The sequence below is a fragment of the Pelobates fuscus genome, chromosome 2, assembly GCF_036172605.1.
Source record: "Pelobates fuscus isolate aPelFus1 chromosome 2, aPelFus1.pri, whole genome shotgun sequence".
In the NCBI taxonomy this organism is placed as follows: domain Eukaryota; kingdom Metazoa; phylum Chordata; class Amphibia; order Anura; family Pelobatidae; genus Pelobates; species Pelobates fuscus.
The window spans coordinates 45,084,572-45,102,980 of NC_086318.1; the positions used below are offsets into that span (position 1 = coordinate 45,084,572).

The window sequence follows — 18,409 nt, forward strand, 5'->3', positions numbered from 1 at the left end:
GTTTTCAAAGTTTTGCATTTATTGGGCTGCACCGGGCTTTAGGGGATAACATCAGACCTCCAGAATAAGACCTTATTGGTGGATACTCTTTGTGGTGAGGGATACATCTGGCTGAAACTGCAATCTGCTTATCTAAACAGTAAAGTATCACAATCTTGGAAGGTAGTATTTTCCATTATTTTTTACTATATTATAGCTTATAATGCATTGAATAGAGTCAATGTTTACCACATTATTTCCTTTTAAGAATGGAGTGTGGTCTTCTATGGGTAATGGGTTCCATCAATTTTTCGGCTATTCCATATATTTACACCAACTGATACCATAACTCTTATCTCAAATATATAAAGGGCTCTACGCATGTTAAAACTGATTAATTTTTGCTCCACACTAGATTTTAAATTGTTGGCCCACTCGGTGATTAGAAGATTTGATGTCAATAAATAACTATATTAAAAAACTGGTGGTTTAATTTCCAATACACAAGCCACATATCAATGCACACTAAATGAAACCTGTTTGTATTTGCGATATACTATTAAATGTCCAATATAGATGTAACTTTTTAGAGGTGTTTTCCTTATTGTCCTTAAATAAATGTGGATATTTGTATCTACAGTATCTCACAAAAGTGAGTACACCCCTCACATTTTTGTAAATATTTTATTATATATTTTCATGTGACGACACTAAAGAAATGACACTCTGCTAAAATGTCAAGTAGTAAGTGTAAAGCCTGTGTAACAGTGTAAATTTGCTGTCCCCTCAAAATAACTCAGCCATTAATGTCTAAACCGTTGGCAATAAAAGTGAGTACACCCCTAAGTGGAAATGTCCAAACTGGGCCCAATTAGGCATTTTCCCTCCCCGGTGTCATATAACTCGTTAATGTTACAAGATTTCAGGTGTGAATGGGGAGCAGGTGTGTTAAATTTGTTGTTATCACTCTGTCTCATACTGATTACTGGAAGTTCAACATGGCACCTCGTGGCAAAGAACTCTTTGAGGATCTGGAAAAAAGAATTGTTGCTCTACATAAAGAAGGCCTAGGCTATAAGAAGATTCCCAAAACCCTGAAAGTGAGCTACAGCACGGTGGGCAAGACCATATAGCGGTTTTACAGGACAAGTTCCACTCAAAACAGGCCTCACCATGGTCGACCAAAGAAGTTGAGTGCACATGCTCAGGGTCATATCCAGAGGTTGTCTTTGGGAAACAGACATATGAGTGCTGCCAGCATTGCTGCAGAGGTTGAATGGTCAACCTGTCAGTGCTCAGACCATATGCCGCACACTGCATCAAATTGGTCTGCATGGCTGTCATCCCAGAAGGATGCCCCTTCTAAAGATGATGCACAAGAAAGTCCACAATCATTTTCTAAAGACAAGCAGACTAAGGACATGGATTACTGGAATCATGTCCTGGGGTCCGATGAGACCAAGATAAACTTATTTGGTTCAGAGGGTGTCAAGTGTGTGTGGCGGCAAACGGGGGAGGAGTACAAAGACAAGTGTGTCTTGCCTACAGTCAAGCATGGTGGTGGGAGTGTCATGGTCTGGGCCTGCATAAGTGCTGCCGGCACTGGGGAGCTACAGTTCATTGAGGGAACCATGAATGCCAACATGTACTATGACTTACTGAAGCAGAGCATTATCCCCTCCCTCCAGAGACTGGGCCGCAGGGTAGTATACCAACATGATAGCGACCCCAAACACACTCCAAGACGACCACTGCCTTGCTAAAGAAGCTGAAGGTAAAGGTGATGGACTGGCCAAGCATGTCTCCAGACCTAAACCCTATTGAAAATCTATGGGGCATCCTCAAACGGAAGGTGGGGCAGCTCCATAATGTCGTCACGGAGGAGTGGAAGAGGACTCCAGTGGCAACCTGTGAAGCTCTGGTGAACTCCATGCCCATGACGGTTAAGGCAGTGCTGGAAAATAATGGTGACCACACAAAATATTGACACTTTGGGCCCAATTTGGACATTTCCAATTAGGGGTGTACTCACTTTTGTGAGCTTCTGTATATAACTGCCACTTTCTGAAGCAAGAAATTCACTCTTCCCTAATATTCGTCCTGGGCTTTAACTACAGTTGCAAGAAAAAGTATGTGAACCCTTTGGAATGATATGGATTTCTGCACAAATTGGTCATAAAATGTGATCTGATCATCATCTAAGTCACAACAATAGACAATCACCGTCTGCTTAAACTAATAACACACAAAGAATGAAATGTTGCCATGTTTTTATTGAACACACCATGTAAACATTCACAGTGCAGGTGGAAAAAGTATGAGAACCCTTGGATTTAATAACTGGTTGAACCTCCTTTGGCAGCAATAACTTCAACCAAACGTTTCCTGTAGTTGCAGATCAGACTTGCACAACGGTCAGGAGTAATTCTTGACCATTCCTCTTTACAGAACTGTTTCAGTTCAGAAATGTTCTTGGGATGTCTGGTTTGAATCGCTTTCTTGAGGTCATGCCACAGCATCTCAATCGGGTTGAGGTCAGGACTCTGACTGGGCCACTTCAAAAGGCATATTTTCTTCTGTTTAACCCCTTAAGGACCAAACTTCTGGAATAAAAGGGAATCATGGCATGTCACACATGTCATGTGTCCTTAAGGGGTTAAGCCATTCTTTTGTTGATTTACTTCTATGCTTTGGGTCATTGTCCTGTTGCAACACCCATCTTCTGTTGAGCTTCAGCTGGTAGACAGATGGCCTTAAGTTCTCCTGCAAAATGTCTTGATAATCTTGGGAATTCATTTTTCCTTCGATGATAGCAATCCGTCCAGGCCCTGACGCAACAAAGCAGCCCCAAACCATGATGCCCCCACCACCATACTTCACAGCTGGGATGAGATTTTGATGTTGGTGTGCTGTGCCTCTTTTTCGCCACACATAGTGTGGTGTGTTTCTTCCAAACAAGTCAACTTTGGTTTCATCTGTCCACAGAATATTTTGCCAGTACTGCTGTGGAACATCCAGGTGCTCTTGTGCAAACTGTAAACGTGCAGCAATGTTTTGTTTGGACAGCAGTGGCTTCCTCTTTGGTATCCTCCCATGAAATCCATTCTTGTTTAGTGTTTTACGTTTTGTAGATTAGCTAACAGGGATGTTAGCATTTGCCAGTGACTTTTTTGTAAGTCTTTAGCTGACACTCTAGGATTCTTATTCACCTCATTGAGCAGTCTGCGCTGTGCTCTTGCAGTCATCTTTACAGGACGGCCACTCCTAGGGAGAGTAGCAGCAGTGCTGAAATTTCTCCATTTATAGACAATTTGTCTTACCGTGGACTGATGAACAACAAGGCTTTTGGAGATACTTTTATAACCCTTTCCAGCTTTATGCAAGTCAACAATTCTTAATCGTAGGTCTTCTGAGAGCTCTTTTGTGCTAGGCATCATTCACATCAGGCAATGCTTCTTGTGAAAAGCAAACCCAGAACTGGTGTGTGTTTTTTATAGGGCAGGGCAGCTGTAACCAACACCTCCAAGCTCATCTCATTGATTGGACTCCAGTTGGCTGACATCTCACTCCAATTAGCTCTTGGAGATGTCATTAGTCTAGGGGTTCACATACTTTTTCCACATGCACTTTGAATGTTTACATGGTGTGTTCAATAAAAACATGGCAACATTTCATTCTTTGTGTGTTAGTTTAAGCAGACTGTGATTGTCTATTGTTGTGACTTAGATGATGATCAGATCACATTTTATGACCAATTTGTGCAGAAATCCATATCATTCCAAAGGGTTCACATACTGTTTCTTGCAAATGTATATCATCATACAGAACAAAGTATTGCATCCCTCATTTTACCAGCCGTTTTCCTCAGTGATGTAAATATCTGACATTATTTTCCATTCCTAGAGCAGCTCCATCTTTCTTTTAATACCCTTCTCTATCTCTCTGCTACCTGCTCTGCAGTCTGTCATTACATCTTCCTTTTGTCTCTGTATCCCTTTAACCACCATTTGTCCTTCCACTGCTCTTTGGTTCTCCTTCATCCTATGTCCGTAATATTCACTTATTCTTATTCTTCCTCCTGCTTCTCCTTCCCCGTGACCTATCAGTCATTTCCCCTTCCCTCTGTCTGTCTTTCACCCTTCCCCTGCCTACCCCCTGTCATTTTCCCTATCATGTTTCTACCTAGACCCTTCCAACATCTTGCTCTTTGCCCTGACCTGTCATTGCTTGGCCTTCACCATCTTGACAGTCTGTCCTTCACCCTGTCGTCTTATTCTTGTCCATCTCCTTGTCCTCTGTCTGCCCTTCACTGAGTTTGTAGATATGACCCATGTCATGAGGTCAGTATGGATGCAGGACAAATAAAACCTGTCCTGATTAGGAAGTCCCCAACATCCCAAATGAAGCAGATATTTCATGATGTTGTTGGACTTCACACCGCAAACACCAACCACTTTTGCAGTCTCATATTTTCTAATACATAAGAACCAGAACATCTGCATCTAGCCATGGTACTTACACCTATCCTCCTCAGGCTCACCTTCTGGCATAGGATGCATGATTCAACAAGTTACACGATCTGTGTGTTAACCAAACCGCACTGTACCTCTTATTTACAGCTAGGGTTATGGCCAAGTAAAATGGGCTACAAATGCATTCAGATTTCAAACCGATATGAAGCACAGTCAGAATCCCATGTTTGGTCATCCCACGCACTATGATCCATGATCTGTCACCCACACTGGGTGATTTTGTCAGATAAAGTTTAATGTCTACATTACACACAGCACATTTTAGAAATTCAAAGTTCTTAAGTAGCATGTAGCAAACAAAGCTGTCTTCAGAGTGAATTTATATCTTCTTAAGAAAGTTACAAGAAGTATACAATGTGATCCTAAGCAGATTTCCTGGCTTCACACTGTTTCTGCCAAGCCCTTTTACTGTAGAACTCCTGCAGGGCTCCATGTGTTTGTTGATATTATGAAAAATTGTAATGCAGTAGTTGGTACAATACAGAGTTTACATCACTAGAGCAGCTACTAAAAGGATCTTTGTGTCTTAGTTCACACTGTGCTGCACAATTCATAGTGTTCACAACATATCCACTTTGATACATATCATGGGAGTAATGGATAAAAGAGCCACAGCGTAGCTAAAGGGTTAAAAGTGATGCAGTTGCTATGGAAACCAATAAAATGTTGTTGCTGATTGAAGAACGTTTAGATTTTTTTCCCCAGCTCTTAATACGTATTCTCGAGTGGTTTTTTTTTCTTCTCTGTTTTGTCAGTGATCAGAAAACACCTATCTAATCTGGTAAAAGCAGATTCAGCGAATCGGGCGGAGGATTTCTGTTAGATACTTATTTATGATTTATGAGAGGAGATACAGTTAAAGAGTGATATATTTGCTTTTCCTAAACATCGTGTGTAAAATTAGAAACATGTAGGCCATGTATTTGTACCAGACCTTTTGAAACTTGGCACACAATAGACGGCAATTCCCAGAAATCTGTTAGTAAGCGGAGGGCAGGGGAGCAAAGGTGGTGGTGTGGAGGGGGGGTGATCATCTGCACTTACACAGAATTTGATCAATATGTAATGTCCTGCGTGTTTTGTTTAGACATCAAGTTGTTTGAAGAACAAGATCTTGGAGGGACTGTGAAAATAGGAGATTCGCTGCTTCTCCCTTCTGCTTGTTCCAGTGAGCATACATTCAAAGCATCAATAGATGAGGACGTGAACGAGTTATTCAGGTATCAAACATTGCTAATACGTAGTGAATTTATACAATATTATAACTCGGCAAAGCTTTATATGATCCTGCAAACCCCTTGTTTGTAAATCTATAATATCTATAATATGTGTCAAAGCTTTCTGGGAAAGATCACAAAGCTTGCTATCAGCTTACCAAGAGCTCCCTTCATGCTTTTATGGTTGAAGCTTCAACTAGTTTACTGAAACATATGAAGGAGCTTGTCACATCCTCTTGTGATCTCTCAGATTGAATGAGTGGGCTTACATCTTCAGTGATGTGTGCAAGAAGCATATGTAGTCACGGTAATTTGAGCGTCCCTGTATTTTCTCCTTTTCATCTATACATTTGGTAGCCATTTGGCTAGCACAGGGTATTTGATAAAGTCCTGTGGGATCCTACTTGGTTTTGCCCTGCAGCAAAGCCTCACTATGTATTTTTTGTGAATATGGAAAAGCTGTGAAAAGAGAATTTGAATATGTATTGCAAAATAGATGGGGGGGGGGGGGGGGGGAATCTAATTCTGTTATTTTTGCAACTTGGTTCTGTTTGCTTTATATTGTTTCTTCAATTCATCACAGCTTTTTGTTTAATCTGTGATGAACTGCCAAGGGCATTTGTGAGAAAATAAACTCTCTCATGAACAAACATAATTATAGTTCATTGTTTTGGCTGCCAGCACTGTATCCTTTATCAACACAAGAAGTTATATTGTCATACTTTTTATTACATTTGTCGCTTAAAGGAACATTATAGGGTCAGGAACACAAACATGTTTTCCTGACCCTATATTGTTAAAACCACCCTCATGCCTCCATAAATATAGTAAAATCTTATTATATAGTCGGGAGCTGCTTGCTTTGTTCCTGTTTCCTTTTGATCTGCTCACTGCCTGCTGACATCATCAGAAGTGGTGGCCTGAGCCAATCACAATGCTTCCCCATAGGATTGGCTGAGACTTCCAGGAGGCAGATCAAGGGCAGAGCCAGCATGATTGAAACACAGCCCTGGCCAATCAGCATCTCCTCGTAGAGATTAAAGGATCACTATAGGGTCAGGAACACAATGTTCTGTGAGGGAGTCAGCGTGCAGGTGACGAAATTCCCAGCTTGCGCTCTGACCTTCTTATAGTGCATCAGGCTGGAAGGCCTGCATGTGCATAGGGTGCTTACAGACCACCAGAGAATCCACCGGACCACCAGGGAATGTATCTGTCTTCCTGCCCAGGAGGAAAGCAAGAGAGGGGTAAATATTCTATTTAAAAGAGGGCTTTACAGTGTGGGGAGACTGTTTAACACAGCCTTCCCACATACTATCACTACCCCCCCCCCAAATACAAACTTATCCCCCATACATTATCAACCCCTCACTCACCCTACAACAATCACTAACCCCGCCAACCTTGTCACATTCACCCCCACCCTGTCACTAACACTCCCCCGTCCCACGCACAAACTTAGCCCCATACAATATCAACTCCTCACTCACCCTACAACAATCTACTAACCCCCCCAACCTTGTCACATTCACCCCCACCCTGTCACTAACACTCCCCCGTCCCACGCACAAACTTAGCCCCATACAATATCAACCCCTCACTCACCCTACAACAATCTACTAACCCCCCCAACCTTGTCACATTCACCCCCACCCTGTCACTAATGCTCCCCCTCACTATCTCACTTATCCCCAACCCTGAAAATGGACACCCCTGGTTTAGAGCTTTGCGCATCTAGAACTGGGGTAAGCAACCTGCGGCGCACACCACTTACTGTGGACTACATCTCCCGTGTTGCTCAGCCAACATTATAGCTGTTAGAGCATTATGGGAAATGTATTCCTCTATATCCAGCGTGCCTAACCCTGATCTACATCATACAGGAATTCTTTCTCTGTGCCAAATCCTTAGAATTAATCAGACTTTTAATCATGGCTAAAGCTGTGATCTAGAGCTGGGAGTAAGTGCAGGTGAGTAGCACAGCTGTGCTGTATTTAACTACAACACCAGTTTAAACTCTTCTAGAGAGCAGCATTATCACAGAGGCTTGCTGTGAGTTCTTTGACTTATGTTTAAGTAACTTTCATTCCAATAGCCTGGATAATCTTGCCAGAAATATGCATTTTGTTATCATCTCTCAATATAGTTTAGCTTTTCTCTCCCACAAAGTTGCTGATCCAGATCTGTTTGTTGTCATTTCCATAATCCCTACACATAAGGCATGATTTTTGTGCTTGTTATTAATATATTTGAGTTTCTTTTGTTTTGTTGGATTTTTTTTGCATGCTCAGATTATTTATATATAGATTTTATTTTTTCTCAGCAATAGACATGGTTCAGTTTTATTACCTTTTATTTCATACTTTGTTTAGAGCGGAGGTAAGAGGGGATACCAGATAAGTCATTTCAATGTATCATTGTGTATATATTGCTTGCATCACTTTAATGGCATTTCAGTTTGTCTTCAGTTTCTAAAGGACATTCCTCAGGTATCTATTTAATATTTTTCAAAATAACAGAATGGCTATTGGTGTAGGGAAAAAATGGAGCTATGGAACACAACTGCATAGGTTTATCTCTTTAAATACTGCTAGAGATAATGAAGGGGGAAGCAGTTTGACCAATTCAAAGGTTTAAAGAGAGCCTTTCCTGGCAGATCAAGATTTGATTGATTGGAATGGTTAACTCCAGCAGACTGCCAGCAGGAGATGTCTTGCAGAAGTAATGACGGGCATGATATGGTGTTCCACACGCGATGATACAGGTGGTTTTGTAGAATATTCAGCTGGCTGGGAAATGGTCTCTGAAACAATCTAAGGTCAAGCTTGGGAATTTCAACAGAATCAGAGGCTCACACAATAACATGTGACAGTAGGTTAATCAGGAGCTCAGGTTCCAAATTTGTATCACACTTGGTAGCAAAATAACTGAGCAATACTAAGTTGCTGATAGTCATTTAACAGAGGAAGATGATGCGTGGAGACGTGGCCACATGGACAAGGAAGGCAGCTGTAGAGATCGAGGGAACAGAGCCGAGGTAAGTTATGACACTTAAAAGGACACTTTAGTCACCGTGACTGCTTCATCTCATCGAACTGATTATAGTGTCTGCAGTTACCTGCAGAGACTGGTGGTGTGTGGTTGGCAGGGGATCAAACATTCGGTTAACAAAGGTAAGATGGAGACTAGAAGTGTGATTATATTCAAACAAAGTCTGACTCTTGACACTGGGACTGCGGCAGGGGACTTCAGGCACCATAACCGTTAAAGATTGATGTGGTTATTAGGGTGATAGGAGATCCTCTTTAAAACTTTTTCCAGGCACTAATTGCATTCTATTAAACTTTGTAGTATAGAAACAGCCAATAATTGCTCACATAAACGATCAGCATCTTGGTGATTACTGATCGATAAATGATCGCAACAAGCATGGAAGTGAGCCCCATATTAAGTGCCACAAGCTGAAAGTGAATTAGAAGTTTCCCACAGTACAGATTTAATCTGGGACCCTAAATAGTATCCGTGGTGCATTTAGTCGTGCTATATCAGTGATGGTACAGTCAACACATTTCCACGTGCAATAAAATGCCCTATAGGTGGGGAAAAAAGGTGGGCAAGTCAAGATTTAAAGATAAATTGAACAAGCCCATGAAAGCACCATTTAGATGAAGAATTAAAAACTACTAATAAAAATCGATAGTTTAACTGATAACATATTACATTAAAATCACAACTTTTGTTTTTAATATTTCCCAGCTGGCTTGCTAATGAGTTGAGAATACGTCTCATCATCACTTGGATGACAAATGAAGTTAGGTTTTCAGTCATTTGCTATTTGCATTCTTATTACTTGACAATATACTGTAGTCAGGCTTTGTGAACTATGCAATAAAATTCAATTTAAAACAAAATGATCAGCATATTTGTCTTAAATGTTGTCTATGTAGGGTTGATGAAGATCTTGAAAAACTCCTAAACATCAGAGTGAAGCCAGTGCCTAAACCAAAGCCGAAGATACCAGCCAAACCAACGTTTCTTAAAGAAACCGAAAAATCAAAAACGCCTTTGCATCCACACTCGGAACAGAAGGAGCCCAACATTCAAATCATGGACGAGTCAGACATTCTGCAATACATTAAAGAGAACGAGCCCGCAGACAGTGATTCACTCAGTCTGTTTTGAAGGGAGTGTGCTGCGTTTAAAGTGTCCTTCATTGATTTCTGCATAAATGTGTAGGATTTCCAGAAAGGAACCAGACTTAAGGGGATCAGCGATTTTGAAAATCTAAACGCAAACACCTACTTTAGGTATTTGCTTTACAAGAGCTTAACAATCTTTGGTGACTTAGTTTATTGAAAGCCTTATCTTTAAAGTAGATTATCCTTCAGCTCATATGTACACTAGGGATTTCATTGAATGTATGACTGGTCATACATTTGCTTCCTTTAAAATAATAAAAAAAAAAATAATAAACACAAAACTATAGCCATATGACTTCTTAGTGCCCTCAAAACTTTGTAGAACCTCCGATAATCCTGTAAAACTTGTTTAAAAAATAAAAAATCTAAAGTATATTCACTTAGATATCTTTGAAATATCTACATTTAAAAGTTATATACATACAACAAATAGAGAAATGAGTGCTCACTAAGATGGAATGGCTGGTCTCAAAGTACCAAACGGATATGTATGAATATATATGTTTTGTTCTTTGTGTGTATACTTCAGGTGTTTTCTTCAAATAAACACTCAAACACTCAATTTCTCCCATTGAGTATGGTAGTGGATTTAACCTTTGAGTGGTACTCCTGAATCATCAACTAAGGGATTTCTGAAAAGAACCACTGCATTAAAGGAAAGGAATACCAGCCCATCTCCAATGTGGGTACCCTCCTGGTGGGGGACTGGCCAATCCCTCAGAGAGCCAAAGTGCAGAGATGGGCCGGCAACAAATGTTTCGTATTAAGGTGTAGTCTTCGGGGTGGAGACAAACCCTTCCTAATACCCACCTCTTACACCTGAATTTACAATCGTTTCTACAGGTTTTATCCACAATTGGTAATCTAGTCTGTTTTGACACTTTGTTTATTTTTGTTTTGTTTTTTGTTTTTTTGCATTACAGCTTTTTATTTTGTTTGCATGTGCAGTATGTCTGTCATGCCATGTGTTCCCACAATACACTTTGATAATTTAGCGATAAAGGCATACTATGACCAAAAAAATAAATAAAAAAAATCTACAAAACATTTTTAGCCTCTTAAGAACCAATGTATTTCATGCATTCTATTATTCAGTTATTGATCCTCAAGGAGTTAAAACTTGACAATTTGTTTATCCTGAGAACTGGAGACTGTGATAGGTGGACATGTAATAAAATAACTTTATTTATAATTTGTCAGCCAAGAAAGGTGATACATTAATAGCGCATTGAATGAAATGCATTTGTTCTGTTTTGTTGGGTTTTTTTTTTGTATGTTTTTTTATGTTTAAGAAGAGTATAATAGAATATATACTGTATTAGACCTCCTGTTCTCTCAGCTGCTGATTTAATGTTTGTTGCCATTTCCAATCATGTCATTCACTTAATTGATCATACTTCATTTTCTGGCATTTTGTACATTAACACATTTAATGAATTAATATAAATTAAAAATCTTATTTCAATTATTTGTACAATATTACTATGCAACTACAGGAAAAAATAAAATAAAGCAATTAACTGTTGAAGAAAAATGTCACTGGTTTTTTTGAATTTTAGACAATGCTTACATGTATATAGAATGAGTATCGGTAAAAAAAATGTATGCTATTCAAAGGGTTAAAGCAACCACATAATTAATAGTGGTGTATAATGAAATTTTATAACATAACAGGAGGCTTCATATTTTGCTTAAGGCTTTCTTTACTTAAGCTCCGCAGCAGAACTTTCACATAGTAACAGGATAAACCAATTAGAAAAAAGGAACACAGGTAATAAAAGTCCCTCCCCCATTTAGCTCTTCCTCTTTCTTTGCTGCTCCACACCAGTACAGGTCAGAGTGCCACTGTCTCCCACTTTGTGGGGATTACTGTATTTAATTTTATCTTGTTTTTTCTGATGTTTCTTTTTATTCTGTCATTTCTTGTGGTTTCCCTTATTATATCTCTGTTTTCTGAAGTACATCCTGTATTTCTAATACTTCCACTTTTCCTGAGTTTTTGCTCTGGCTTCTCTCAGGGTAATTTTTATTATTTTGTTTTGGGTCTTATTGTTTATTTTGTGTTGCTTTCGTTTGTCCGGAATTTCGGCAGGCTTTTTGCCTTCCCCGATTTTCCCAAGCTTTTTGGGACCGCGGAGAACTCCTCCAACGGTCCCATCTACCTCACGGTACTGGTGCGAGATCCCGGCAGCCATCTTGGATCCCGTGTGCATGTAGCTGCTGACTGTCCACCTCCAGACTGCTACCTATTTATTTTTCACTTGTGATTCGCTTGTTCTTCTGAATATTCTAGCAATTTAAGGATCAACCCCCAAGAAGGGCATGTACCTACCAGTTGATACTAAAACAAAATAATCATAAGACTGAACATGTGAAAAGTGCTGATAATACTATAACTTTATACATTAAATTCCAGAAATCAATACAGAAAGTACAATTGCAGCTACTGTAATATATACTAAGAAAACAAATGTAAAGAAATAATCAGGGTTATTCGCTAAACTGTGAATTATCAGGAATTTAAAGTGCATTTCATGTTTTAGTTCCAAATCGACAGTTTAGCTTAACATTGAAATGCCCTCTTATGTTCTGTTAATTCAGTTTTGTGGATAACTATTAGTATGCAAAACAACACATTGCTATTTATTTCTAATGTGAGAACAGTCAACATATACACATTACATTTTTTAATTTTTTTATTGTGTGGTTATGAATTTACTAGCTCACTATGTGTTTATTATAAGACTACAACCGACAAACGCAAACAATTTTTTAATTGTATTAATTATTTTATATTGCCTAATTTGTTGCACTTCATTAGTTCAGGTCATCCACAACTGTTCTAGAATATTTGTGTAACTTTCGCCCTTTAAGTTGATATCACCAAGCAGTTCTTTACTTTCAGCGGATATTAACTTGAATTAACCTGAATTTCTCCCAAAAAACAAACAGTTAAGCCATTTACAGATGTCAGATTCTGTAGCGATGCATAACATTTTATGGAAACGTTTCCTCTTGAAACTTGGTCCCTTTTGCCGAAGTGTCTTGTCTACAGTTTTGTTTATTTCTGTACTGATATGCAGACATTTAAAAAATAATTGTACTATCTATCATGGATGTAAAGGTATGATTTGTTTCTAAAATATCTCGACACTTGGTGACATCACTTGCAGAGGTCACTGACCATTTAGCATTACTGTTATGATGACATTTGCTACAAATATGTGCAGCAACGGTAACTCCATAATAAGTGATCGATAGCCTTAATGAGTGACTAATTATCCATTGACCATGCAGTCTGATGTCAAATGAAGCAGCAATTGAATTTCCAGTCTTTATTCTATATCAGGTTAACTATAGAGTGTCAAATACACCTATTGGCTCGTCGTTCAGAAAATATGTTTGTATAATAATAAGCTCCACAAAACCACTTACTTTCACTATTCCTACAACATGTCCGTCAGTTTTATTGTAGGATTAAGGAGAAATGAGAAGTGGATTCCTGAGCCGGTTTTATCCATAATTTCATGGAAGTCCATGAATATGTAATCCAGTGTCTGTCATAATGTATTAGAGATTATAATACCGTTGCATTGCATTTCATTTAATGTCTTCCTTCCAGAAGTCTGATAAGGTGCACACATTTTGCGGTTCGTCACCCCATTAAATATCGATACAGACACATTTGTCTCTGCTGACCAACTGTTCTGTCTAGGTTTTGACAGACTTTTCCGTAATCCTACATGCCCGGACATGTTGACATAACTGTGATGAGTCAATTGAATTCTCAAAATTGATTTTGAGCAGGTAGGAATGTTTTGTCTAGCCGAATAAATCCTTTATGGTTTTCTGAGTAACCCCAGCATAGAAATTACAAATTCATTCTAAAATTCCTGTCTACTGACCTAAAATAAAAAAAATAAATACAAAAAAAATGATTGAACATAGTCAACTCAGTAGAATATTAGCATAACATTCTTCTGCGCTCCAGGAGTGACTAATGACCATTTTTAACATTTGCTATACAGTATACATTCTTATTATGTTAAATACTATGCATTTTATCATTCGTATTTTTTTTAAATGTGTGAGATTGTTTTTTGTACATTTTTACTCCTATGGAAAAGGGAAAGTAGCCATTGACATACATTGATATAAATACATCTCTATACATTTTTGGCATTTCCAAAAAGTATAGACAACCGTACTGTAAATAAGGAAAGTCAAATTAAAATATCTGCACCCTATAGTTTAAAATGGTTTTCTCTTTAATATCCTTGAACTAAGAATTGTGTATTTATTTCCATTACAGAGTGTCAGACTTGCTTTGCGTTGTACATTTTGCTCATCAATACCTAATCTGATAAGTTACTGTAGGAAGTTTAAACCGCTTCCCTTGTAGACACAATGTTCCGTAACATCTACTGCAGTTCTTCCTTAAAAAGCTTCTGGTCTTTGTCAGCTACAAATATGTTTTTGTTATACAACTCTTTGAAAGCTCACGAAATTCAGAACGAGCAGTGCGTAAAACAAACCAACAGTTCATTCAATTATAAAATAAACTTAATAAACATTCGCCAGCGTGCCTTACAGTGATCTGTTTTGCTGCAGAAAGATATCTGGAACTTGTAAGACGAGATGAATGTTAAAGACAGACATTTATTGTAGAGACAAACCAAAATATCTGTCAGTAATGTTCTAAATGTTAGTGTATGACAACTGGCACCTACCCCGTTAGAGATAGCCCACGCACTAATCTAGAGCATTTTTTTGGACCCCCCTCTAGCACAAGGATTGCCAAAAGGTAGATCCTCAACTGTTGTGCAAACCCCACAATGCTTTGCCAGATGGGGATCTACCATTTCCCCAACCTAGCAGGATAGTGTTTGTGTGATGAATGTAAGCATGTTTTTATATGGACTGTGTGGGAATGTAGTTGCGTTGGCATTCAAATGGAGATATGCATTTGTGGGTAGTGTTAGTGTTTGAAAGCGAGGGTGTATATGTGTATCTTTGTGTATTGGTGTTTGAATGCTTGCATACATAGCAGATACATGACCATTATTTCTGGTTAATGAAGCACTATAGTGCCCACAACATTTTTGCTTCAAGTAGAGGGATTCCTGGGCTCCCCTTATTAGTACAAAACAAAAATCAATTAAATGAACCATCCAATCAAAGCCCTATTGTAGAGAAGCATTGTGGACTTAATGTACACACACAAATATTTCTGTAATCCGATACTCAAATGCTTCTCATAGAGAAGCATTGATTGAATGCTCAACATCCTCATTCAATGCGTAAAGATATCGAACATCATAAACAGAGTTTGACTTGGTTCTGGAAGCAAAAGCACCATCTAATGGCTGTTACGGTAACATAACTTTAGGTGTGTTTAACCCAGCAATGTAAACATTTCCGTATCTCTGAAATGGCAATATATTTCATTGCAGGAGCCAAATGACAGGGACGTTGCACCGAGACAACTTCATTGAGGAGAAGTGATCCGGTTGCTTATAGTATCCCTTTGAAGACAGGAACTAATTGTATTGCCCTCATGTATTTTCATAGATGAATGCAAAAGCTTTCATTAAACATTACATTTACAAATAGTAAATGTGACAGATACATCTGTATAACCTGAGACTGCTGGTTCGTCTGTTTGCCCCTTTTAGTTTGTTTGCCTGTCCGTATGCCCCTGTTCAGGAGATACCGATTAAAACTACCGAACAGACGGCCACCCAGGAGAGAAGTGTGCTGCTGGTTAACCTCTTGGCCCCAATTAGAACGTTGTCGTTAACCGCAGACACCTCTCCATTCTATCCGTATGCAGGGTGGTCGTCGGTCATATGCCGACCGAGGCGGCGGCCATTTTAAACACACGTAAGACCAGCGGTGTTCGGCGAGTATTCTATGGAACTATAAACGGACACTTTATCTACCGAACACCGTTGAAACTACCGATCGTCCTTCGTTTTCGTCGAGGCATACGAACACCGGTCCGTTCGGGAGTTTGGATCATACACATGGACAGATAGCCATCCCATGGAGTCAATCGTATACCGAAAGTCATGTGAAAGACTTTGACTCCATGGCGATTGAACTGTGCGCATTGGATCTGAGCACTATTCGGTAGGCTATCTGGGGATATGTAACACGAAGTCCATGCATTCGGTACTTGTATAATTGTATATTTTTATGTGTTTTTACAGTTGTATATAAAATGGCAATTTGCCTCTATCCCTGGAGATAATTAGATTCCTTCCCAATTATCTCCAGGATAGAGAGGAGGGATTTATTCATGTAAAGGGGAGTGTTTAAACCTGGGCCACTGCGATTGGCTACTGTCCAATATATGTCTCAGTCTTCCATCTGGTCCCCTAGGGGAGTGTCCACCAGGTGGCAGACCTGCATAAATACCGGGCGGGTAGCCCTCATTAAACAGATTCCTGTTTTACCCTCAATACATAGCTTGGTCTCGTGTTTGGGGGGATTGCTACTTGGAAGGATTTATTTCGCCTGTTTTAGCCGTGGAAGGAGTTCGGCTGATTTTATGTTCGTGAGTTTACCGCATTCCCTTACACTCGGTTCGGGAGTTTGGCAGTCGGCCGTGCAGAGCCTGCATCTCTGGACAGGGGGATTATTGTCTAAACGGTGGTTTCATCTAATTAAGCTGTGAGTGTCTTAACAGTAAAATATAGAACATCCACTGGTGAGAATGGTAGGACACCTGACAAGTTTGGTTTCATTATTACTTTATCAAGATCGCTATGACTTCTTGCATCCCATTCCCCCTTAACACAATATACAGGTAATACTCTAAAAATTAGAATATCGTGCAAAAGTTCATTTATTTCAGTAATGCAACGTAAAAGTGGAAACTAATATATGAGATAGACGCATTACATGCAAAGCAAGATAGTTCAAGCCGTGATTTGTCACAAGTGCGATGATTATGGCTTACAGCTCATGAAAACCCCAAATCCACAATCTCAGTAAATTAGAATATTACATGCAATCAATAAAACAAGGAGTGTACATAGAACAATATCAGACCTCTGAAAAGTATAAGCATGCACATGGACTCAGTCCTTCGTTTGGGCCCCTTTTGCAGCAATAACTGCCTCAATGCGGCGTGGCATGAAAGCTATCATCCTGTAGCACTGCTGAGGTGTTATGGAAGACCAGGATGCTTCAATAGTGGCTTTCAGCTCTTCTGCATTGTTCGGTCTCATGTCTCTCATCTTTCTCTTGGCAATGCCCCATAGATTCTCTATGGGGTTCAGGTCAGGTGAGTTTGCTGGCCAATCAAGCACAGAAATCCCACGGTCATTGAACCAGGCTTTGGTGCTTTTGGCAGGTGTGGCCTGCTGGAAAATGAAGTCAGCATCCCCATAAAGCTAGTCTGCAGAAGGAAGCATGAAGTGCTCCAAAATCTCCTGGTAGATGGCTACATTGACACTGGACTTAATGAAGCACAGTGGACCAACACCAGCAGATGACATGGCTCCCCAGGTCAACACAGACTGTGGAAACTTCACATTGGACTTCAAGCATCTTGCAGTGTGTTCCTCTCCATTCTTCCTCCAGACTCTGGGTCCTTGGTTTCCAAATGAGATGCAAAAGTTGCTCTCATCAGAAAAGAGGACTTTGGACCACTGAGCAACAGACCAGGTCTGTTTTTCTTTAGCCCAGGTAAGACACTTCTGACGGCTTGACAAGAGGAATATGACATCTGAAGCCCATGTCCAGGATCCGTCTGTGTTTGATGGCTCTTGATGCACTGACTCCAGCCTCAGTCCACTCCTTGTGAAAGTCCCCAACACTTTTGAATGGCCCTTTCCTGACAATCCTCTCCAGGCTGCGGTTATCCCTGCTGCTTGTGCACCTTTTTCTTCCACACTTTTCCCTTCCACATAACTTTCTATTAATGTGCTTTAATACAGCACTTTGGGAACATCCAACTTCCTTCGCAATTACCTTTTGATGCTTTCCCTCCTTATGGAGAGTTTCTGCACAACTGTCACAAACATTAGCAGTCTTCCCCATGATTGTGATTCCTACTGAACCAGACTGAGAGACAATTTAAAGGCTCAGAAACCCTTTGCAGGTGTTATGGCTTACTTAGCTGATTAGAGTGAGACACTGTGAGCCTAGAATATTGCACCTTTTCACAATATTCTAATTTACTGAAATTGTGGATTTGGGGTTTTCATGAGCTGTAAACCATAATCATCGCACTTATGACAAATCACGGCTTGAACTATCTTGCTTTGCATGTAATGTGTCTATCTCATATATTAGTTTCCCCTTTTACGTTGCATTACTGAAATAAATTAACTTTTGCACGATATTCTAATTTTTCGAGTATCACCTGTAGCTCATCATTAACTTTGCAGCAATGTTGCACACATAGGCATTTAAATATTATGGGGAATGTTGGACACAACACTGGGAGCTGTATGTCATTTGACATTTCTGT

General features: G+C 39.6%; 1 protein-coding gene across 1 annotated transcript in view; it reads left to right on the plus strand.

Annotated features, from left to right (window-relative positions):
* The window catches only part of HS1BP3 (HCLS1 binding protein 3), a 130,531-nt gene extending 119,689 nt beyond the window's left edge, over positions 1-10,842 (plus strand). Inside the window, exons 6-7 of the mRNA XM_063442119.1 lie at positions 5,599-5,731; positions 9,676-10,842. Of these exons, the coding sequence (XP_063298189.1) occupies positions 5,599-5,731; positions 9,676-9,910 (368 nt within the window). The 3' untranslated portion in view covers positions 9,911-10,842. The remainder of the gene's footprint in view (positions 1-5,598; positions 5,732-9,675) is intronic.
* The last annotated feature ends 7,567 nt before the right edge of the window (positions 10,843-18,409 follow it).